Below are 20,293 nucleotides of genomic sequence, written 5' to 3' on the forward strand. Positions count from 1 at the left end.
GCCTTTTCCAGAACGTCGCACAGTTGGAATCCTACAGTGCATAGCCCTTTCAGACTGGCTCCTCTCCCTTAGTCATACGCATTTGAGGTTCCTCCTTTTCGTGGCTGGAGAACTACCTCTTTTTTGTGCTAAATAGCGTCCCGTTGTCTGGATGTCCTGCATTTATCCCTTCACCCGCTGAAGGATGTCTGGGGAGCTTCCAAGTTTGGGTGACGATGAATGAAGCTGCTGTAGACACCTGTGTGCAGATTTGGGTGTGTGGTTGTAAGTTTTCACTTCGCTTGGGCAATAGCAAGGAGTGTGACTGTTGGATACACGATTTCTAGTCTCATACCCTCACTCTGCCATACTTTCTCAAATTCTCGCTGCGATTATGTTTCTGGCAGTTTATTCTAACATTTTTTTTCATGGTGTGATTATATTTTATGAAGCAGAGAGTTTTAATAACGCCATGTCTCCAACTTCTTGTAATGTTTATCATTATGTAATCAGGCTCGTTTTCTTTTTGGCCTAAATGGCGGTTTTTTCTAGATTAATATTGCCGGCCAAATAATCTTAATTAAGAATAATAGCTGTGATTTATCCGGCTCTTCTAGGCCAGGCAGTGTGCCAAGAGTTTCCCATACTGGCTGAGTTAGGCCCCTTTCAGCTGACAAGAACCTGAAGGAGGGCCTCTGGAATCTACGCACGGAGCTAGGTCCCGCGGTGGGCCCGGACAGCCTTCTGGGTTCGAGGAGACCAGATGGGGACCCAGGCCCATTCTTAGCAAGGGAAGTCTGCTGCTTGCAGCCGAGTGCTCTTCCCACTTCCCTTCCCTCAACAACCCCTCACTGGCTGTTCTGGCCTGGACGTCATTCCCGCGCCCCCCCCCCCCCCCCGCAATTCATCCCTTGAAGTTCTGACCCCCAGCACCGCTGAATGTGACGATTTGGAGAGAAGGCCTTTAAAGTGATAAGTAAGTTCAAATGAGGTCGTTAGGATGGGTCCTCGTCCAGTGTGACTGGTGTTGTTAGAGGAGGAGGAGGTGAGGACGCAGACATGCGCAGAGGGATGACCCCGTGAGGACACCGGTGAGGAGATGGCCATCTGCCAGCCAGGGCCGGAGGCCTCGCAGGCAGCCACGCCTGCCCACAGCTTGGTCTCCGGCCTCCGGAGCTGCGAGACAACACGTTTCTGGGGTGTACGCCACCCAAGCCCGCGGCACTTTGCGAGGCAGCCCTTGCAAACTCCTCCAGCAGCTTCTCCGTGTCCTCCCTCGGGCTCGGCGCCCCTGCCCACGCCCAGCTGCTGCTGCCCATGGGCCTCCGTGTTCTGTCTGCCTTCTGTCTGGCTTCCTTCCCACCCCTGCTCGCTCCCCTACCAGCTGGCTCACTCCTCCATCTCCTGTTCTCCTCCTCCAGGTACAAGAATAGCTGCTGGCATCGGAGGCGCACCCCCTCTGCTCCACACAGCGTGCCCGGCCCGGGACGCGCCCTCTCCTCTAGCACCCCGCACCCCCACCTTTGAGGCGGATGCTAGCATGCGCTCTTCTGTACAGACGGGCGCCCAAAGCTTGCAGAGGGGAAGGAAGTTGCCCACAGCCCCTGGCAGCCTCAGAAAGAACGTGGCTGGCCCGGTGAGGGCAGGGCTGTCATCCCAGGTCAGAGCTCAGACTCCTGGCCTGGGGACAGGGGCATGTGGAACCAGGGGCCATGCATATAGCAGACACTGACTTCTCCTTCGTGTCTGTGAAGTTGGCAGCGTCTCCCCCATTTTCTAGGCAAGGAAGCAAAAGCCTCCAGAAGTGAAGCCACTTGAGGGCTGTGAGGGGGGAGGTCTGTGGTATGGGCAAAAAGCTACAAAGAGCAGCTAGACTCTCGAAGGCTTGCGGCAGGAGGGATGACAGGACAGGGGATGAGGACAGGATGCTCTGGCATGGGAGGGAGGGAACGACCTATGCAAATGTCAGGGGTGCAGAAGGGCATGGTGGGCGTCTTGTGAGCCCTACCATCAGTTCGGTTTTGCATAAAGATCCCTCTGGCTACAGAGAGGAGGCCACTGGGGTCACTAGGAGACACCATAGTGTCCCAAACCAGGGGACGTGGCAGGGCTCGGTGACTGTGGAATGGCAAAGCCTGCCTTTTAGGGTATAAGGCGGGCAGCGCAGGCCATTATTAATCACCTCACTGATCCCTCTTCTCGGAAATTATTTGCGCTCATCGGAGTCCACGTAGGTTATGTGTGGAATAGTCGGTAGGCAGCAGGTGCAGAGCCTATGAGGCAATCAGGCCTTTCCAAGAACCAGGCCTGACCTGTCAGTAGGGCTGACTTCTCTCTTAAAAGCCTGGGGCCTGCAATATGTCAGGGGCCCTTGCAAATGTTTCAGTTTCTTTTATTTTTTTTTATTTTTTTATTTTTTTAATTTTATTTATTTATGTGACAGAGAGACAGCCAGCGAGAGAGGGAACACAGCAGGGGGAGTGGGAGAGGAAGAAGCAGGCTCCCAGCCGAGGAGCCCGATGTGAGGCTCGATCCCGGAACGCCAGGATCACGCCCTGAGCCGAAGGCAGGTGCTTAACGACTGCGCTACCCAGGTGCCCCTTCAGTTTCTTTTAAAATTAGAAGGAAAACACCAAAATCTAGTCTGGATTCTATCCATCTTTACGTCCCACCTCGGTTGTAAAATTTAACTATATATATATTTTTTTTTCTTTTTTTTTTTTCCTTTATGGACTGTGGGACCCATGAAGGCCACAGTGCCCGGGGCGCATGCAAGTCACAATGGGGCATGCTTTTAGCATATTTTGGGGGACTTATCATCCTAGGGTCTGTCTTTTCAGTCTTGGTACTATTATCACCACCTCTTCTGTTCCCATGATCCAGAAAGGGAAGATGGGGAGGGGAGAAGAGGGAAAAACCCCACTGGTGTGGAAGAGGCGTGCGCACACCCACACTCACAGCAGCGCTATTTGTACCAGCCGAAAGGTGGAAAGCAACCCCAGTGTGGACCAACAGGTGAATGGATAAACGAGCTGCATCCATGCGCTGGAGTAGTGCTCAGCCTAAAGAAGGATCAAGTTCTGATACCTGCTGCACAGGGAGGGAGCCAAGGGAAGCACGCCGACAGTGTCTGGAACACGGAGCTCTGAATGCAGACAGCATCCTGGGGCGTGGGGGCCGGCCCCGTGCTCTGGCACCCGGTCCTGGGGTGATCAGGACAGGGGGTAGTTGCCCTGAGTGTGAGAGCCCCACAGAGGAGGTGGCTGGGAGTGTGGGCTCTGGACTGACTGGTTTGCACACAAAAGGTGCGGTTTTGGCAAGTGGTTTGCTCTCTCTAGGAATTAGCTAGCCCTGGAAGGGCCAGTCTTTCCCAGATCAGCAAGGCCCCAGGGTGACAGAGCAGCAGAATACAGAAAACAGGGGCGCCTGGGTGGCTCAGTCAGTTAAGAGTCTGAGTCTTGATTTGGACTCAGGTCATGATCTCAGCCCTGTGCTGGGATCTGCCCTGGGTGTGGAGTCCGCTTGGGATTGTTTCTCTCCCTTGCCCTCTGCCCCTGCCCCCCCCAAAGATGAAAGATTTTAGCACCTTTGAGTTTTTCCTCATTATGACAAATAACAGTTGGAAATATGAGGACAGAACATATTATATAAATACAGTTACAGTTGTTATAATAAAATTGTTATGTTTTCCAGACTTCACGATCTCCCTGGTGTCAGATCCAGAAAGCCTCTTTCTAAGAAGAGCAGTTGTGCGGAGAAGGCAAAACAGATAAAAACATTTCCAGATTACCAAATTCATAATCTGCCACATCGCTTATCAAGTCTCTAATCTGTCACTACTGACGGTTTGTGTTTCTTCCAAGATTTCATTCTAACACATTTAGATTTGCTCTGAATCCATTCTTTCCTCTGAGCAAGGAAGGCAATACCATTACTTTCTTCTAATGTAAAAAGAGTCTTTTTATAAAAAAATAAGAATCACCAGAGAAACTTATATATATATGTATGTATGTGTATATATATATATATATATTTTTTTTAATTTTATTTATTTGACACAGAGAAAGAGAGAGGGAGAGAGAGAAGCAGGCTCCCCGCTGAGCAGGGAGCCCATGACCCCGGGATCATGACCCGAGCTGAAGACAGACGCTTAACCAACTGAGCCACCCAGGTGTCCCTGTAAAAATGAGTCTTATGAGTCCCCAGGGCAGTCTAGCTCAGATGCACATACCGAGCATGCCCTCCGAATGGCTCTCCCCAGGCTTGGTCGTGCTGGGGGATCTCAGTTGCCCCCTGGAGGGCCGGCTTCCTTTGCAGTCTAGGGGGTCAGGGGGAGCGGTAAAACCACTTCCAGAGGAGCCGGCTCCGGTGAGTGACACTATGCTACTCCCCGCTTTCTCTCTTCTCAGCCGGCTTGAAATCCCTCCCACGGAGGTGAGAAGTGGCTGGATTAGCTCCTTTCCTCCTATATCCCCTTGCTCAGGGAGTTACAAAGGATATGGTGAGAAAGTCTTGAATCACCGGTACTTAACTTCTGTGGGAATAAACATGCACAGCTGCCAACAGTAATTTTACTTCCAGTGCTTTGAGTTCTAGGTAGGTAGAAACGTATCCACTAGCCACGGTCCACATCAAATGTCACTTGAAGGGAGCACACGAAGAAACAACCCTTTGGCTTCCTTCGGGATAAAAGGCGCGGTATACTTTGTTGCAGAACTAATGCCTTTGACCTTGTACCATGAGACCTCCGCATAGTATATACGAACTGTAATGATCTTCTGGGCGCACTAGAGAGTTTTAGGTTCTTTCATACTTAGTGTTTCCTGAGATGAGATGATGAATAAAATAGTTGTAAGAAGCTGGGTGTATGTTACTCTTCTGACTTTACGTCCCAATTTCAAGTGCTGTCTGTCTGTTTAAGTAGGCTCCACACCCAACGTGGGGCTTGAGCTCAGGACTCTTGAGATCAAGAGTCGCCATGTTCTACTGACTGAGCCAGCCAGGTGCCCCCAGTTTCAAATACTATTTAAAAAAGAAGTTTGGGGAAGATTCTACAGTTTATTATGTGTTCCGTGTCCTGGGGAAAAGAGGGCAGGCATCTTGCACATGAGGGGAGTGTCTGTGAAGCCCCTGAGACTGGTGGTGAGGCGTCTGAATGCAGTGGGGGGATTAGTGTTTTTAATAACACCTCTGTGGCGTAATTTCACATACTGTGAAATTCATCCTTTTAAAATGTATACAGTTCAGTGGTTTTTAGTATATTTACAGAGTTGTACGACTATCAATGTCTAATTTTAGGATATTTTTATCGCCCCCTAAAGAAACCCTGTGCCTGTCCTGTCATCCCCCCGCCCCCGCAAGTGCTGATCAATTTCCTTTCTCTGTGGATTCACCTATTCTCAGAGGGGAGGACATACACGATACACTTGGCTTGGAAAGGTAGTATACTAATAATAACTCCTTGACTTGTACAGCACTTAATGATTTATAAAATGCATTCACAGAGTCACCTAAGTATCGATAAATATCATGAGATTAAAAAAAAAAAAGAGGGCAGGTGCCTGGGTGGTTCAGTCAGTTGAGCATCTGACTCTTGACCTCAGCTCAAGACTTGTCAGTTCGGGTTGTCAGTTCGAGCCTCATGCTGGGCTCCACGCTGGCTACCATGCAAGGAGAAGCAGCAATGTCAAGGGGCAGAGACAGGACGGCTGGCGCAGGACTGGAGGCTGGGAGCCACCGTCCCGTCTGGAAATGCCACATCCCAACATACGGAAGAAGTGGGAGGTTGGGGTCATCAATGCCGGGACCTCTTCCACCCCTCCCATGCCCTCTGCCTTTGAGACTTCTCTGGAATGAGAAGGAATTGAGGGAATTGCCAGGGTGGAGCTTGGGGCCCAAGCTGATGGTGCCAGCACCGCGGGGGCCCTGTCTTCCTCAGGCTTGCACTCCTGGCTTCTGGCACCTTCAGCCACATCTGCTGATGGAGCTGTCCCGGGAGCCCTGCCCCACTGCCCTCAGATTCTTTGTGTCCTAGTCTGCCAGTGGCTTCTCCCTCCTTTTTCCTACTCTTGCCCCTCCTGGTTCCACAAAACCTCAGTTCCTTGACCCCCATCCAGATCTGGCCTCTCTGCTGTTCCTTCTCACAGCTCCAAGTTCTTCACGGCACTCAGCCTGCGGGAATTCACACGTGTGGTTATTTCATGGATATGTGTCTTTCCCACGCAGCCTGCACTTCCCTAATGATCTGCGATGAAGGCTCAGGTTTTGGCTTTTGGCTTCTTTTAAAATTTCCAATCTGGGGGCGCCTGGGTCCTGCAGTCAGTTGAGCGTCCAACTCTTGGTTTCAGCTCAGGTTGTGATCTCCAGGTCATGAGATCGAGCCCCAGGTCGGGCTCCGTGCTCAGTGCAGAGTCTGCTTGGGGTTCTCTCCCTCTCCCTCTGCCCCTCCCGCTCATGCTCTCTCTCTAAAATAAATAAATCTTTGTAATTTCCAATCTGTTGTGAAGCCATATGTGGTTCTGTGAGTGGCCAGTGCACAGCTGGGAGTGCGCGAAGTGTATGACACCCGAACTGGCTTAGACCCTGGGCAAGGAGACGAGTCATTTGAGAATGCGCTTGGATGTCGCGAGGATGTCAAGCTGCTTTACGCATTTCTAAACACGTCGGCTTGAATCCTGTGCCTCTCGTTTTGTGGACCAACCTTGACCAGCATCACATGTGCTCTGTGAGGACAGGGACGGTGCCCTTTTGGCTCACCTTTGACCTCTCAAACTGGCATGAGGGGATGGTTATGGTTGAATTGTGTTCCCCACAAATTCGTATGTTGCAGTCCTAACCCTCAGCACAGCTCCGAATGTGACCTCATAGGGAAACAGGTTCATTGCAGGTATGATTAGTGAAGATGACGTCATCCTGGAGGAGGGTGGCCCCAATTCCAATACGACCGCGTCCCTATAAAAGGGAAATTTGGACACAGGCACGCACACAAGGAGACCCGTGTGAAGACAAAGGCAGAGATCCCGCTGAGGCTACCAGACGCCAGGGAACGCCGGAGACGGCCAGCAAGCACCAGACGCCAGAGAGAGGCTGCAACGGATTCTCCCTCACCCTCAGAAGAAACCAACCTGCTCTCACCTCCATCTCTGGCTTCTGACCTCCTGAACTGTGACACGATAAATTTCTGTTTTTTTTTTTTTAAGATTTTATTTATTTATTTGACAGAGATAGAGGCAGCCAGCGAGAGAGGGAACACAAGCAGGGGGAGTGGGAGAGGAAGAAGCAGGCTCATAGCAGAAGAGCCTGATGTGGGGCTCAATCCCATAACGCTGGGATCACGCCCTGAGCCGAAGGCAGACGCTTAACCGCTGTGCCACCCAGGCGCCCCGATAAATTTCTGTTTTTTAAGCCACCCTAGCAAACGAATACCTAGATCTCCTGACTCCCTGTTCCCATGGGAACGGATCCATTTGGAGCCTTAAAGGTTGACACCACCTGGGCTGAGCACCCATGGGTGAGTCAGCTGGTCTCACTCATTCGCATCAAATTCTTGGCAGTTGAAACACCTAGGATGATTTTTGTCTTTCGATTGAGGTGAAATACACATAACAGAAAATCTACCCTTTTCAAGCAAGCAATGCAGTGGCATTTAGTGCATAAATGTTGTGCAACCAGCATACTCTGTAGTTCTAGAACATTTCACCCTAAAAGGGAATCCTGTCCCCATGAAGCAGCTGCTCCCAGTCCCTCCTCCCTCAGCCCCTGGCAATGACTAATTTACTTTCTATGGATTTACCTGTTCTGGACATTTCTTACCAATGGAATTAGACAATATGTGACTTTTTTTTTTTTTTTAAGATTTTATTTAGTAGAAAGAGAGAGAGAGAAAAAAAACACAAGTTGAGGGAAGGGCAGAGGGAGAGGGACAAGCAGATTCCCTGCTGAGCAGGAAGCCAGATGTGGGGCTCAATCCCAGGACTCCAGGATCATGACCTGAGCCAAAGGCAGATGGCTAACTGACTGAGCCACCCAGGCGCCCCGATACGTGACCTTTCGTGTCTGGCTTCTTTCACGCAGCATGTTTTCTAGGTTCATCCACGTGGGGGCATGTCAAACTTCACTCCTTTCTATGGCTGAGTCCTACACTGCTGTATGGATGGACCACCATTTGCTTATCTGCTCACTCACGAACCAACCTCTCCCAAATGTTTTACACAGTGAATACCTGTGGACTGAATGCAAGCACGGCTGGAAGGATGGAGGCCGTAGGGGAAGAGGCACAAGTGGCCCAGGCCGGCAGGGCCAGGAGCCGGTGGGGAGTGTGGGCGAGGAGGGACGTGGGCGGCGATGGGAGGGGGGAAGCAAGCTCCCACCTGAGGGCGAGCATATGTAGGGGGGTTGTGCAGCTGGGGCTGCTGGCCGGGGACAGCAGCTGCCCAGCTGATGTGCCTATGGAATGACAGGGCAGATCCATGGAGGCTGGGAGCAATCCCAGACACACCGTCCAGAGGGAACTGGCTCCTTCTCCAGCAGAAGGAGCTGTGCTGGGCTGAGGGCTTCCCGCCTCCAGCGGCTCAGGGCCAGGGCCGACCTGCTCCCTGACTTCAGGCTGCCTGCGGAGGCAGAGGCCCTTAGGGTGGGTTGGGGGCCCAGGAGGGGCAGTCCCCCAGACCAACACCCAGACCATGGGAGGTCCTTGGAACCCCATCACTGCCCACTTTGCTTCTTTTGGCGCCGAGTACTGTCCACCAGCACCCCCCGTGGATTTTCACAGGCACTGGCCATGACTGGGTACATCCGGCTGTGGTAAACACCAGCGGCAGGGGGGGGGGTGGTTCCTCCCCACCTGGGCACCAAGGGCAAGGGAGTCTTGGCCACACCGGAAGGCCTGCGGGCTGCACGCAGCAGGTGGTGCAAGACATAGCCAAGTGGGCAGCTTTGGGGGGTGAGTGGCCCTCTGCAGACCCACACGGCCCCGCGCTCGGTGTCATGCTCTGCTGTTGCCATTTTAATGTTCTCAGTACGTTTTTCAAACTTTTTAAATTGTGGTAAAATACGTATGACATAAGATTTACCATTTTAACCATTGTTAAGTGTCCAGTTCAGTGACATTAAGCATATTCACACGGTTGTGCAACCATCTCCAGAACGTTCCATCTCCCCACACAGAGACTCTGTCCCCAGGAAGCACGGACTCCCCACCCCCTGCCCCAGCCCTGGCTCCCACCATCTCCTCTCTGTCTGTGTGGACGGGACTCCTCTGGGGACCTCCTGGGAGTGGGGTCTTGCAGGATGTGTCCTTCTGGGTCTGGCTCCTCTCGCTGAGCACAGTGACCTCAGGGTCCCTCCACGTCGTGGCAGGTGTTAGGATGTCCTTCCTTTGTAAGGCTGAATATATTCCAATGTATGGACCACATTTTATCTGAAATATTTTCTTCTTTTTTAAGTAAATTCTGCACCCAACATGGGGCTGGAACTCACGACCCCGAGATCAAGTCACATGCTCCGCCGACTGAGCCGGCCGGGTGCTCCTTATCTGAAAATTTTTAACAAAGCGCACTTTCGTTCTGCACTGGGCCTCGCAAATTATGTAGCCTGTCCTGCTGGCCACCGTCACGTGAAATCCAGCAGGAGAAATCCTTCTGGGCAGCAGCTTGCTCAGTCTCCTCCCTGAAACTCACGGAGGGGAACTCAGTGTGGGGCACACGATGAACCCCCACTGTTGCACTGCTCTGGAGGAACACAGAGAAGACCTGGTGACAAACCTTGGAGGGGGCCGGTTATGGGTTGAATTGTGTCCCCTGAAAAATACATGTTGGTGTCCTAACCCAGAGGACCTCAGCGTGTGACCTTACTTGGGAGACGGGATCTTTACGGAGGTGATCAAGTTGAAAGTTGAGGTCAATAGTGTGGGCCTGAACCAATGGACTGAGGTCATAGAAAGGGGCAGTTTGGACAGACGAGACACATAGAGAGGGGAGATGATGTGAAGGCACAGGGAGACAGCCGTGTTACTGGGGTGACACGTCTACAAGCCCAGTAATGTCCCCCTTCCTTTGAGACTCACACCAGCCTGCAAGATGTTGCCAAGGGTTGGGAGGGCCCTGACCTCTCCTTCCCTCTGTCCCCTGCCTCCACCGTCCTCACCGACAAGCTGCCACACCTTCCAGTCTGATTCCTGGCTTTTTAGAAATATAACCTGCGTTGGGCAGGGGAGGATTAAAAGTGCCCGAACTGGGGGAAGGAGAGGGAAGAAAATCAGGTGCTTTACACACAATCTCTTTAAATTCAGAACATTTAAGACTACATCATCATGTGGCTGAAGGGTTTAAAAATAACCTGCCAAACACATTTTTTTTCCTTGGGTCACAAAAGCAGACGAGTGGAATGTTTTTAAGATTAAAAAAAAAATTACCAGAAAAAAAAATCAGAAAGGCTTTTGACAAAGCAGATTTAAGGTTTGTGCTTCTGTGCTTCTGTGGGTCTGGGCCCCCGATGCCTCCATGGCTGGCGTCCTCCGCGTCTGACCAGGTCTCTCGGGATGGCCTCATCTTCCATCAGTGGTCCACGCAGGACTCCGATGCCTCCTCCTTGGACACATCCCTTTCTAAGAGTCCCTGTATCTGGTCACTTCTACTTTTCACCTGGAACGGCTGCACTGCGGTCCGTTTGTCTGCCCTTGTGAGTGCACATACCACGGACGCCTGTGAAAACCCTTGCGACGGGGGGGGGGGGGGGGGGGGAGGAGGGGGGGCGGGGCGCCTGGGTGGCACAGCGGTTAGGCGTCTGCCTTCGGCTCAGGGCGTGATCCCGGCATTATGGGATCGAGCCCCACATCAGGCTCCTCCGCTATGAGCCTGCTTCTTCCTCTCCCACTCCCCCTGCTTGTGTTCCCTCTCTCGCTGGCTGTCTCTATCTCTGTCGAATAAATAAATAAAATCTTTAAAAAAACAAAAACAAAAAACCCTTGCGGCGGACCTGCCTGCTCCAGGCCCTCGTCCCGTCCAAACATCGGTGGAGAGAAGGCAGCCGCTCCCCAGAGAGGAGGGACAAAGGCACCAGTTGCCCTTCACCCCGGGGGGTGGCTGTGGCCCTTGAGGCCTCCACCACCTGCCTCAGCCCAGCTTGCTGGGGAGGCCTGTGAACCTTGCAGACACAGACACGCCGTGCTGCCCCCTGCCCTGGGGAAAGGCAGCGTGCACGTCTACACCTGCCTTCGAGCGTCTGCCCTAGAGCCTCTAGTTCGAGCACGCATGACTCTCCTCAGGAGTCCCGTGGGCCTGGCTTAGGCACCCCGGCCTTCTGAGGGGCCGCTGTGGGAAGTTTCCGGTTGCCACGAGTTCTGTGTGTCAAGTCAGACTGTCCCCATCACGCCGTCCACATCTGGTGATGATCCACGCAGCGGTTTCCTCGGGACGCGGCAATTTTATTTACGTGGACGAAGGAGGACGCTTGCATTCACTTGTAGAGAAAAACTGGCTTTAGCTGAGGCAGCATGTCCTCCCACCCTGGGTTCCAGTCTTTCCTGTGGGGCCCCTGGTGGTTCTGGAGCTCCAGGCCCTGCACAGGCTGTTTCCGGAACCTCATTCTCACAAAACCAAGGGGCAGGCCAAACCTAGGATGCTCTATACCAAACTGGTTCCAAAAAACAGAAACCACCCACTGAGCCGCGTCTCTTCCACTGGCTAAGCTTCAGCTGTATCACCTGTAAAATGGGTCCCTGAACGGCACTCAGAGTAACACCTCCCTCACCGGGATGTGCCCATAAAGGGCAGTACTTTGTAAAGCGAACAGCACGAGAAGAGCTAACAGGAGCTATCCCTGCGCCGTCTTCTAGCTACAGCTGTCTTCCCCACTTAGCCAGCGCGCACGCAGACGCCACTCCCCCAGGCCCTCCCCTGCAGCCGCGCACGCCCGGCTCACGGCTCACCCACTCGGCCTGGGGGTCTTTAGGCTGGGGGTCTGCCAGGCCCTACCTAGCACGTGGAGGAAAGCAAGGTGTTCACTTGAGATAAATGCTCCCAGGCCAGCTTTAGCTGCACTGCAGGACTTGCGTGAGGCTTCCCAAAGCTGGTGGGGTGGAAAGCCCGGGGCTCTGCCACTTGTCAGAGGCTCAAAGCCCCAGGCCACCACGTGTGTCTTGCTCTGAGTGGGCTCCAGGCCAGCGGCAGAGGATAAGGGGTCAGTTCACGGTGCCCCCACAGCCCCCACTCTCAAGTCACAACTTGGATCTTATTATTAAACACAGACCACAGTTTCCCAGGTAACAGCAGTGTCTATGATTTTCTCCCTTCTCTTCTGGAAATCCTTTCAAATTGTGCTAAGATATTACCGAGGTTAAACAAAAAACCAAAATTCAAAGACAAAGGGATGCAGGTGTAAGGCCCTTGGAAACGTAACCTTGAATGGAGAAATGAAAGGAGCTCAAGAGGAGAGCATCTGGTGGCAAGAGCTCCCCACCTTGCACACAGGGCTCCACATCCTGGGGTGAGGGGGAATCGGCAGGCATCACCACAGGTGGAGATGGGGGGCTGGCAGGCTTCGTTGAAGCCCACTTCTGGCATCACCAGGGGCGCTTGCTAGAAATGCAAGCTCTCTGGCTCACCCCAGACCTGCTGATGCAGAGAGGCTGCTTCTAAATGAGGCTCCTGGAGGAGGTAGACGCACGCTCTGGTCCAGGAAGCCCTAATGTCCAACACATGGAGGACTGACACCCAGATCCCTTTTCTCCTTGGTGCCTGGGATTGCCGGCACCGGCGAGGCTGGCCCCTGGGTCTGAGGAGCTGAGGGACACCCTCGGAGCCCCCTCCTGCTGAAGTGCCACCCTGTTTCCCCAGGTGGCACCAGACTGCACCTCTACAGGGAACCTGTGGGACCATTTAGCCACATCTGGAAAAGAGGGAGTTGGGTGGGTGTTATGGACCCCCATTTCACAGAGGGGGAAACTGAGGCCCGGAGAGTCAGTGGCTTGCCTGCACTGCATACTGGGGAGTGGGCGGAACCAGGATTCGAACGAAAGACTCTGACCCTAAGACCCTTGTGCTCTGTTGTACCTCCACGTGAGTGAGAACTCACTCTCTCATCACCAAAGGAGATTAGCATCAGAAGATACTCAGAGCGGCCACAGGGCTCAGGTGTGGGTAGCAGATGGACAGGCAACGCCGGGGGACAACACAGGAAGCCCACAAACCTCTGAGAGACCTCTGGAGAAGAGAGGCCTTTGGGTCTCCCAGGGGAGGGGGCTGACTTGTGAGGACATCCAGATGAGGGGCACATCTGGGCAGAGGCAGGGGGGTCACTGAACATGTCCCGGTGCCTTCCCCTCTACACCCTGCGCTGGGCTGTCCCAGGGCTCTGTGGCCTGGCACGCAGGGGACAGCTTGGCAGAAGGCAGCTGTCGCTTACCTAGGCAGGAGGAAGTCACCTGCAGCCCTGGCCGGCGCTTTACTCGCTTGGCTGCTTACAATTACACACCATCACCCCTACACCACCACATCTCAATGAGCCCACTTCATTTATTACCAAAATATCACAGAATTCCAGTCATAGTTAACATACAGCATTTAACACAAACCTGATCCCTGTGGAAAGATCTAAGTATTTGGACAATCGAGTCATTTGGAACCGTAAGTAACACCCCAAACCGATATCACTCCGTACTCCAAAAATACGCTTTGAGAGCTTTGGAAACGGAATTAAGATGTCTACACAGCTATGAACAATTGTTTAATAAAACTTTTTCATGTTTCCATTACATGTAAATATATCAATTTGGCATCTCTATAAAAACTCTGAAAATGGTGCAAAAGTTTCATTCTCTTTGAGAAAGCCATTGACAAAAAATATTCACACTTCACTAAAATTTTGAAAAATGGTCTTCTTTCAAAGCTTCTTTATTAATCTGAAATCTTCTGGATTATCAAAATCTAGGTTTGCTTTTTCCTCCTAAAACACTAAAGAACATTTATTCACAAGGATAAAAAGGCAAATGGGGAGATGGAAAACTGAGAAGGGCTTTTTTTTTTCCCTGAAAATAATAAAAAGAGCTAGTTACATAAGCATCCTCAAAAGAACACAATGGGATTCATTTTATTGTTGACTTTTGGACAGCAGTGTCATACTTTATTGAAAACAAACCCATGTAAAAACAAAGTTAAAATGAAAAATGGTACCTGAAAAATAAATTATTTTATATAAAACAAATCAATAACTTAAAACACGCTAATATACAAAACGTCTACCCATCTACTGTACAACACGGGAACCAGCTGGTCAAGCGCCCCGCCCCCCAGAGCAAGTCACTGGCAACGGAACAGTACATGGTAAAGAGGTGGCCCCAACCAACGGACAAGCCTTCTCTCCTGGTGGAATGCAATAGAGTCCTCTCAAAGCCGCTGCTCGAGCCGTCGGTTAGCCTAACTTAGGTCCCTGCGGTGACGTACAAATGATTTTTTTTTTTTAATGACCAAGCGGAAAACTGAAAACTAGGTCACCAAACGGCTGTGGGAAAATATACGATACAATCATTAGAAATCAGAGGCAAATCAAAAGGTTTGGAAGTGTGAGCCCTGCCGCGGTCTGGGAGTCAGGTTCTACCTCTCTCGTCAGCCAGGGTCAATGGTCAGTGCCACTCAACAGAGAGCACTTGGGACTGCAGTCGGGGGCCGGGCCTGGGAATCTGATGGACAGCGGGACGTGCTTCCTGAGGAGCTGCCTCAGGTCCCAGAAGTGCCATAGGTCCTGGGAGGGTGGCAGGGATTTCAGGGGGAGCGCTCGGGTAGGGGGGTGGCTGGGGAACATAGACCTTTGGCAGCTTATTCTTACTCTCTTAGCCAACCCAGGAAGGCTGCAAAAAGCACAGAGAAATACAATCAGGCTGAATCGGATGTGAAATGGAACAGCTGGGCGACGTTAACTTTGATTTTCAAGGCCGACAGCAGACTTGGGGTCGGTCAGCGGCCCTAGTTTGGAGGCAAACCAGGACGAGTTATTGCCAGTAACCGTCTTCGGATTCATCTACTTGTCTGATCCAGCAGGGGCCGCCCCCCTCCCCAGCTGCCGGCTCAGAAAGTACCAGCTCCCTACAGCAGCACGGGGCAGACCCTGGACGCTGGGTTTCCAGCACGAACACCAAGTGCAGACTCTCATAGGTTAAGGCAGCTGCCCTTGGCAAGGGAAGGACTCACCTTCAGGGAACAAAGAAGGCGGAGCCCTCCCAGCACCATCTGCCTACAGGCCAAGAAAGCCCGTCTTGCAGCTATTCTGGCAAGATGGTGGCGGGTGTGGGGGCGGGGGTGGGGGGAAGGGGGTGGGGGAAGGGGGGGATCCCAGTCACAGGACGTGCGACTAGAGGCACAGCCAGCGCAGAAAACCACAGCTTGGCATATTACAGTGAAAAACTAAAGAAGGGAAGAGCCAAGGCGTAAAAAGTGAATAATAATTCAACTGGAACCAGGTTCACAAATTTGGAGCTTCTTAGCAAACAACTATCAGGGGAAGTTACGCAGGCCAAAAGAAAATTCAGGCAAAGCCTCTTTGGTATTTATGTACCAAACCAAACTTTCGATAAATGAACATTATCTACTCTTTCTTTTTTCATCAAAATTCCCAAATAAAAGGAGAGCACTCATTTTGCGAAGTACAAATATGATTGACCTATGTAAAAAACTTTTAAAAAACAGTTTTCTTTTGGATTATGACTTTTAAAAAATGGGATCTTCCTTTTTGCAGACAAGCCTGGAGATGTAATGAACTTTTTGGACACAGGGCCAGCACCTGGTACATCACTGGGAGCGACAGTTGCTTTTCAGGGTTAAGTAATGCGCCAACAGCGAAAGCCTTCCATGGAACACTTGCGAATTCACACTCCCAAAGAAACACACCGGGGTTTTAGCTAGAAGGCTGTTCAGAGTGGAGTCCATGTAAAATGAGGATGTTACTGAACTGAGAAACCTCAGGCAACTTTCAAAGGCTCATCTCCTCCTCTGTGCCAGCATCGGAGTAATCAATACGGTTCGGAAAACAGGGAGGGGAGGGAAGGAGCGGCGCTGCTGGCTCTGAGCCCACCGTCATTTCACGGTTTATGCTTCCGACAGAATTCAAGTAAGACATCAAACACTAGTGAGGGTGGGCAGGAATGTGTGTCAAGGAAGAGACCTAAGGGTCGCTTTCAGAACTGGGAATCTCATCTTCACTGAGAAGACACCGGCCCAAGGCTAGCACAACCTGAAAGGTGTATTCTTCCAGGAAAACATCCTGGTCTGTGGTGAAGAGCACTCTGGGGCGGACAGAGCGGGGGTGGGGGGGGACCCTATCCTGTGTCAAATCCAGGCAAACAGGCCTTGGCTCTGGGTTCCAGGACGAGGCTCGTAAGCTGGCTTTGATTTAGGATCTGGAAACTTCTGCTGGGGGGGGGGGTCCTCCATGGCACGTGGCCAACTCATAAGAAGGCCTCAAGGTATGAACTTGGCCCCTTCTGTGGGAAAACAGCATGACAACATCTCAAGTTGGGGAGGATAACGCAAGCAGCTGGCAGCCCCTCAACGAGGTCTGAGGGCAACGGGGCTGGGACAGGCAGCCGCAAATGGTCTGGGGGGCTTCTCAGAACACCGAACTGCTCTGGAGAAGGCTGTGCCCAATTTTTTTTTTTTCCACTTAAATAAATAAATAAATAGGTAGGTAGGTAGATAAATAGATAAATAATACCACAATTCCATGATATCGATCAACTAAAACTGCCTATTGTTATGTGTTTTAGTCTTAATGTCAAGGCTAAAAACTGCTGGTACTAAGTTCTCCTGTTTTTGATTCTCTCTAAACACTAGATATTTATAAAAGTCAGATCACACTCCTGAGGAGTTGCCGGAGGTCTGGCCCTGCCACTTCTCAGGCTCTCTCTCTCTCAGACTCTCCCTACTGGCTCCCCCGTTTTAAAAACGCCATCTGTGACTGCACACTCCTACGTCACAGACCTGTAAATGCTTTGTCTCGAGGCAAGTCTTTGTTTCTTAAGATCTTTTATAAATCCTCCCTGAATGCTGGCCGTCTGGACCTTACCTAGCCAAAAAGAAAGAAAAGGTAAAATAAAAAACAAAACAAAATTCGAGCAAAACAAAATCAAATTTAATGGTCTTAAATGCAAAAGTAAAAACAAACAAAAAACACAAAAAAGCAAAAGAAAATTAACAGAACAGAACAACCCAAAATGTCAAGGCAGTTATGAAGAGAACTTGGGAGGGTTAATCTTTAAAACTACAAATCAAAGGTTTTTTTTTTTGTTTTTTGTTTTTTTTTTTTGTTAATAGATAACTGGCAAGAAGTAAGTACTTTTCTGCTGAGTGTTCATACGAAAGCAAAGTTTCAAAACAAAATCCGACTAAAATAGAAACAAGTCTAGCGCTCACGAGAAGGGATGCGAGAAATACAATGCTCAAATGTTTCTGTGTTCTTAAAATATAGAGCGATCTTAGGCATTCGAGCTGTGTGAACTGCTCTTGGAAAGTGGAGAAATGATTGGGAACACCAGTGCCCGGTGTGCGGGGCACCGTGCATGCAATGTGTGCACAGAAATTCGGGATGTCAGAGGAGCAGCACGTCTTCAGGCGCGCCTGGAGTTAGGTCTGACTCTGGAATATACTGGAGTTTCCCTGAAACTCTTTGGTCCGTTCCCATTGGCGCCTGGGCTTATGAAACCTGTGCGTGTCCTTCTCTGGAGGGCCCAGCGCAGCCCGGCGTACGGCCCCCCTCCCCGGTGGCAGCCCCCCGTCGGATGGCCCGCTGCCACTGCCGGGCCCGCTGCAGAGCCCCGGGGCTGAGTGAGCAGGAGGTGGCAATGGCACCTGCTGGGGAAAGCAATTTCCTGTCAACCAAAGCAGAAATCGCTTAAAATGTTGAAGCGGTTGAGAAAACGCACACTCAGCATCTGTCTAACATCTTTAGTTTGAAAACTAAAACTAAAAGGTCATGTCTTTTTTTTTTTTTTTTTTTTTTTTTTTTTTATCCAGTTTGTGGAGACACCGAATGAAACGAGTGTTAGACAGTCTTAGAAGTTAAAGCATGCTTCAGGTTCACCACCGTCCCGAGGGACTGGTTAGTCAATGCAGTCTACTTAGATTTCTGTTTAATATATATTTTAAAGGAAATAACTTAAGAAACTTAAATTGGTCTAACATTGTGGGATTTCAAACATTTGAACATGTCGGTTGCATCCCAGAGTATAAAAACCTTTTCACTTCTCATTTAGACTAAGACAAACACTTGTGAAAATTGGCGCAAAATGAGTTGTACACTAACAAAAAAGTTTCAACTTCTTCACTCTTAATTATCTATTCCGTACAAAAAAAAAAAGCATGAGCGAGTTATTTGTGGGACTTGTTGGTTTTGAAGGAAACCTGTAAGATTTTGTCCCCCAGGCGGTAGCCGTTCAGACTTGCTATGGCCATGGCGGCTTCTTCATAGTTTGTCATGGTCACAAAGCCAAAGCCTTTGCACTTGTTGGTGTTGAAGTCGCGAATCACTTTCACATTGGTGACTGCCCCAAAGGGGCCAAACATCTGCCAGAGGATCCCCTCATCGGCGTCCTGCCCGAGGTTGTAGATGAAGATGCACCAGCCCGAAGACGCGTTGCCCGGGACATTGACACCAGAAAGCCCACTCATGTGATCTACACCCATAGGGGAGAACCTAGCAAACAGAGAGCACAGCATGCAGGTCAAGGTCATGCGGGCTGGTGCGCCGACGCAGGGGTGGGGGCACGGCTCGGGCAAGGCTGGCATACCCTCATCAGTCACAAACGGGAATTCAATATGGGGGGGGGGAGTGCTCCCTGCTTTGCAGAGAGCTGACCCTGAGGAGAGACACTTGTCGCCTGCAAAGGGTCAGAGCCTCAACCAACTTCCCTCAGAGTGATGGCCTGTTGGTGACCAGCTGCTCCCTTTAGCCCTTCCATTGCTGGGGGGTGGGGGGTCCTATTTAGTCATTCCCAGGCTTCCCACATTTAAACGATGGAAGCTTCTCCACATCCTCCTAGGTGTTGTTATACCCTCAGATTTCCCTAGAGGAAACTCACTCTTCAGACCCTATGTCTCCGTATGTACGTACGTACGTGTTTGGCCAGTGGGGGGGGGGTTCTCCCCCCACCCAAATTTTGTACCCTGCCCTCATCTTGACTGCCCCTGTCAGCGGGGTCCCAGGTGAGCACACCCCTGTGAAGGGCCAATGCAGGGCACAGGCAATTCCTTCCCACAGCTCCAGGCAACTTTCCACTGCTGGCTCACAGCATCCCAGAAGGGCCAGAGGCCCAAGTGATGGTGGTGAACTGCAAGGCCACCAAGCTGTACCAAAAATGCAGGACCCTTTCCAAAGCAATGCTTTCAGTTGCATAAAAAAATAAGCCAATAAGCCTTCTACAAGCGTGTGGCCATGGCAACAGGGTTAAGGGAGACGATATAATTGTTGCTGAAGCCACATGGTCCTCTAAAGGTTTCAGAAAAATGGACTTCGGGTCGGTTTAAGAATATCCGAGTGTGATACAGCACCTGTGGGGCCACGCTGCGCAAGAAGTATGACCTGCTCTAAAATAAAATCGGGCTTTGAGCTGTGGCGCTGACCCAGGTGTGAGCAGGTGCCTTCAAGGGCCATTCAACAGATTCATTCTTTTGACAGACATGAGACAAGAGTGACGGCTCCCCAGGTGCAGCCTGCTTATCCAGAGATTCTTTTCAATGCGGGTTTGGAAGAATCAAGATACGTGACTGGCCGTGGGTCCGAATCTGCGAAAGTACTTATAAACATCCCACACCAGGATGCCTGAGTTGGTTAAATGACTCAGGCGGCTTGTTAATGGACTTAACTCTGTCTGGAACAGTGACCACAATGTCACTGAAGCAGGGGTGGGAAAAGGCACCCTTGTTATCTGTGTGATAGTAAGCCAAGCTGGTTTTCAACGAAAACTGGAAAGACGTTCTGACTTTTAATGGACCTCGTTTCCCCCCTCAGTTTTGTGGGAATTCAAACATGGGCCCGAGTTATGATAGTTAACCTGAATCTTCATGTACCTGTTGTAAAAGTAACCTGAGGCCTTATTTCACGGATTCGCATTCCTATTAATCAGCATTAATTGGTTTTTCTCCTGCTCATTGGAGCTGGTTTCTTTCATCCTGACCACCATGAAACCCACCTTCCAATTCTTCTCTCTGATGATACAAAGGAGACCTGAATCTTCCTTTACTTGGGGGCTTTTCCTGCTGTGAGAAGTGACTGCGAACTCTCTCCTCCACTGGGATTCTCTTCCTCTTACTTACTGAGTCTGCCTTCTGGT

The 20,293-nt window shown here is 50.9% G+C and overlaps 1 protein-coding gene across 1 annotated transcript in view; it reads right to left on the bottom strand.

Moving 5' to 3' along the window:
* Nucleotides 1-17,075: 17,075 nt before the first annotated feature.
* Nucleotides 17,076-20,293, bottom strand: part of ELAVL1 (ELAV like RNA binding protein 1) — a 37,365-nt gene continuing 34,147 nt past the window's right edge. Inside the window, exon 6 of the mRNA XM_045774277.2 lies at nucleotides 17,076-18,657. Within this exon, the coding sequence (XP_045630233.1) occupies nucleotides 18,333-18,657 (325 nt within the window). The 3' untranslated portion in view covers nucleotides 17,076-18,332. The remainder of the gene's footprint in view (nucleotides 18,658-20,293) is intronic.

Source organism: Ursus americanus, chromosome 14 (genome assembly GCF_024610735.1).
Source record: "Ursus americanus isolate L20-20 chromosome 14, mUrsAme1.1.p, whole genome shotgun sequence".
Lineage (NCBI taxonomy): Eukaryota > Metazoa > Chordata > Mammalia > Carnivora > Ursidae > Ursus > Ursus americanus.